This window comes from Buceros rhinoceros, unplaced genomic scaffold (genome assembly GCF_000710305.1).
Source record: "Buceros rhinoceros silvestris isolate BGI_N320 unplaced genomic scaffold, ASM71030v1 scaffold10820, whole genome shotgun sequence".
NCBI classification, from domain to species: domain Eukaryota; kingdom Metazoa; phylum Chordata; class Aves; order Bucerotiformes; family Bucerotidae; genus Buceros; species Buceros rhinoceros.
The window spans coordinates 325-3,977 of record NW_010389043.1 but is presented as its reverse complement, the minus strand read 5'-3'; the positions used below and the strand labels follow the sequence as shown (position 1 = coordinate 3,977).

The 3,653-nt window shown below is 41.0% G+C and overlaps 1 protein-coding gene across 1 annotated transcript in view; it reads right to left on the bottom strand.

The window, feature by feature from the left end:
• TM2D1 (TM2 domain containing 1) overlaps positions 1–3,013 on the bottom strand; it is an 11,476-nt gene extending 8,463 nt beyond the window's left edge. The window contains exons 1-2 of the mRNA XM_010132612.1: positions 2,944–3,013; positions 621–729 (exon numbers count right to left, since the gene is read on the bottom strand). Of these exons, the coding sequence (XP_010130914.1) occupies positions 621–729; positions 2,944–3,013 (179 nt within the window). The remainder of the gene's footprint in view (positions 1–620; positions 730–2,943) is intronic.
• Positions 3,014–3,653: the final 640 nt, after the last annotated feature.

Below are 3,653 nucleotides of genomic sequence, written 5' to 3'. Positions count from 1 at the left end.
TTCCTGCGCACTACAACTCCAGCTGCAGCCACAGGCACACTTTCAGCTGGCATGAACCAGTGCTGCACGAGCAGAGCAGAGCAGCCCCATCCAGCCCTCGCTTCTCCACTCTTACCCTCACTTGCTCTCATCCTTGTGCTGGCACAAGCGCTTGAAGCAACTGCACTGTGACTCAAACTGGGGAACTGATCCAAGCTAGTTCACAGCCCAGTCGGCTCCCGGGGGAGCCATACACAGCGGGTATGTCAGGGGAAGGGATGGAGAGGTGTCCCCAGAAGGCTCCTTCCAGAATCTGGGCTGATTTTAAGTGCACGTGACACGTAGCCTTAGTGTTTGGGGCATGTTTTTGCCAGGGTAAAGCACTAAGTGAAGCAAAGGTAAAATAGTAAGGCAAAGCAAAGACACAATCATAACTAAACAAAGTGTCCAAGACAGAGGCAGATTTACTTATAAACACGCGTGTTGTATCCTTATAGTACACAGAGAATTTATTAGAAGATGAAGTTCTGGGCAACACATGTACAATTCTATCGTCCCTTGTTCCTTCTGTCAACACACCATGGAAAAACATCAGTGTGGAAAAAAAGATAAAGTATTACAAAAAACAACAGTGTACTTACACATTGCGACACACAATAGGCTTGTAAAATCCAACCTCCTGTCCCGTAAAGACTTTTTCTATGCCAAGGTGATCTTTGCAAGTAATATTTGGTGCCGGCAGACACTGAACTGAGGACAAAGAATTGTTTGAGATCGAGCAGTAACTGATCAGGTATTGTAGCATTTTCTGACAAGACACAAGTGAAATAAACAGCACTACCTAACTTGTATTTTTGCCTTGCTACATAATTAAGCAAAATATACAACCCTAATTGCTGCCCCAACTCCGTTGTGATTTCCATTCTGGCTCTAATATGAGTCAATGGGAAACCTAAACCTGACACCCAGAAAACATTTTCACCATAAAAACAGTCAAACGTCAGAACAAGTTGTCCAGAGAGGTGGTGCCATCATTTTCCGTGGAGTTTTTCAGAAGCCGTGAGCAACCTGGTCCGAGTTCAGCGCCAGCGCTGCTTTGGGCAGGAGGTTGGACAATATGACGTCTTAAGGTCTCTCTCAACCCCAATTATTCTATTCTTCAAAGCTGAAACTCATCTTCAGAGAACCAAAGTGGAAACTACAGCGGACAGTGACATCTGCTAAACGTTTGCAATGTATTACCAGGACATCAGTCACTCTCCAGTGCTGAAGTCTGATGTTCTCAAGGGAAAAATCCCAACCCTTTACTCACTTTTTATGAGCTTTCAGTACTTGCAAGTCCTGTTGGTTAACCCCAACAAAACCGCAAGCCAGGTTCAACATCTTTCCAGATTTTCCAATAATACACACAGGCAAGAGGATTAAGATTGGAAATTTTTGTTTTCTAAATATCTATACTGCATAGGGACAAAAAAAGAATTAACTTGAGTTTTGCCTGGACTTAACTGCCACAAAGTCCTATATGGATGCCACTGATCAATGTGCCTGACCTAAGACAATTAAAGGCAAAAAAATACATTCTTTCTCATAAAAAAAAAATAGGAAAAAAGCAGTGCTTTCTTTTAGTTAGAAGAAACTCATAGCAGTTGAAATACATTGATATAGGAAAGGCCACAGTTTTCCTCTCAGTGTCATGTCAGTAAGACTTTCGATCTGCTACTCAATGAGACTACTTGAATGCTTTGAATTAAACCCGTATTTGTGCGGATCCTGGTAAGGTGTTGAGCAATTTTAGTGCTTCAAGCATGATACAGAAGATTAACTTTTTATTTCTTAGGTAACACTGAAACAGGAAGTGACTCAAATACTGCAGGGATAATCCGAAAACTGCTGTGTGTGTAAAATACTCTATACACAGAAAACGACATTAATTAATTCAGCAGCTTTCCCCATTGTGAAGTTTATCTCCCATTCAAATGTGTATTGAATACAATCCCATGGGAACTGGTTAGACAACGACAACCTGAGCTGTGAGCGATCTCAAACTACATACTATTCTTTCTGCTCACTGGCTGGCTGTTTGTAATCAGGGACACAACATCGAAGACGACGTAAAGTGGATGTGGTGCTGAGGGACGTGGTTCAGGGACCCTGGCAGTGCAGGGTGAACGCTTGGACTCGATGAGCTTAAAGATCTCTTCCAACCAGACGGTTCTGTGATTCTGTGAAGTTCTGAACAATTAAAAAAGGATCCATTTTGGATAGTATCCAGTCTCTGAAAAGTATTTGAGAAACCTTCACTGTCCCAGAGAAGAAAATTATTCAGCATTTATGGAATGGAAAATACGAAAGACAACAAGTATACTCATGTATTTTAAACATGAGTGCATAGAAAGTGATAATGTGGTGCTACTACCTAATGCAGAGACCGTTTATTTCAAAGCCTGAGAACATCAGAAGAGCTAAACATATTTAGCAAACCTACTGATCACCCAGGCATTTTTTTGTTGCACCACAAAGTACATCAGAACTTTACATCAAAATAAACATGATTTCAAAACAGAGCCTCACGGCACTGAAAACTCCTATGTTGGAAAGCACCTTAAAAAACTTCTAAAATATAGAAGATTTTGAAGACTGTTCTGCAAGGTGTCAATTCTTCTAATAAATATATGCAAAATCAGTGTGACAGGAATGGTTTGTTTTAATCACAGTGGTGCAGGACGGAGCCTAGAGGATATATCACACGTTGAAGAGATTTACCAGACACCTCACTTACAAATCAGACCATGTATTTATTCATTTTGAGTGAAGCATCCAGTCCACCCAAGTGTTTTAGGCTTTCATACTAATGATGCTACTAATCCCATGTGTTATAAACCTCAAGCAGATACAGAAATGCAGAAACTCAACACTTCCTTGGAAAACGTAGCTAGTGTCAATATATAAGTCAGAAATCCTTACCATATGCTGTGTGATTTGTACAATTCATTGGTTCTTGTGTGCTATTATCTATTTTAGGCTCGTCACACATATATGTTCAGGTAATTGAGGAAAACATTTTTCATATCAAACAGTACAACAGGTTTAACAGTAATTTATTCCACCCTCTTTAAACCCTGAGGATTTAAGATGCACCTTGATGTGAGTTCCTACCCATCCCCCAAACAGGCAGAGCGCATTACCATACAGCAAAGCTGCTAATCCAATTTAATACACCAATATATCGCATAAGCTACACGTTTAATTAGTGCTTGCAGTCAGCACTACCTAAAGGAACTACAATATTTGTCAACCACAGCCTCTGCATTTGAAGGCAACAAGATAGCACGCCTCACCTAGCCTTCTCTTTATTTCAGCATCAGAGTACCTCTAAAACGAGGCATTTGGTTGAGAAGATTAAATCTACAGGAACAATACAAAATTCAAAGAACACCTAAAAATGAGCATCTGAAATGCCAGCAATTTGGACTAGAAAAAACCTGAGTAGGGACTTATTTCCAGAGGTCTGAACTCCCACGGCCAAGGAAAGCAAAGGATGAAGTTAACTTTTCCAAGATTTGCTCTCCTGACACTTTTGATCTGCAGCTACATCCGTAACTGTCAGGTACCATCAGACACATTTTCTGGGAAAGGCCTGACGTGCCTTTGGAGAGTCAGGAGCCTCGCAGCTA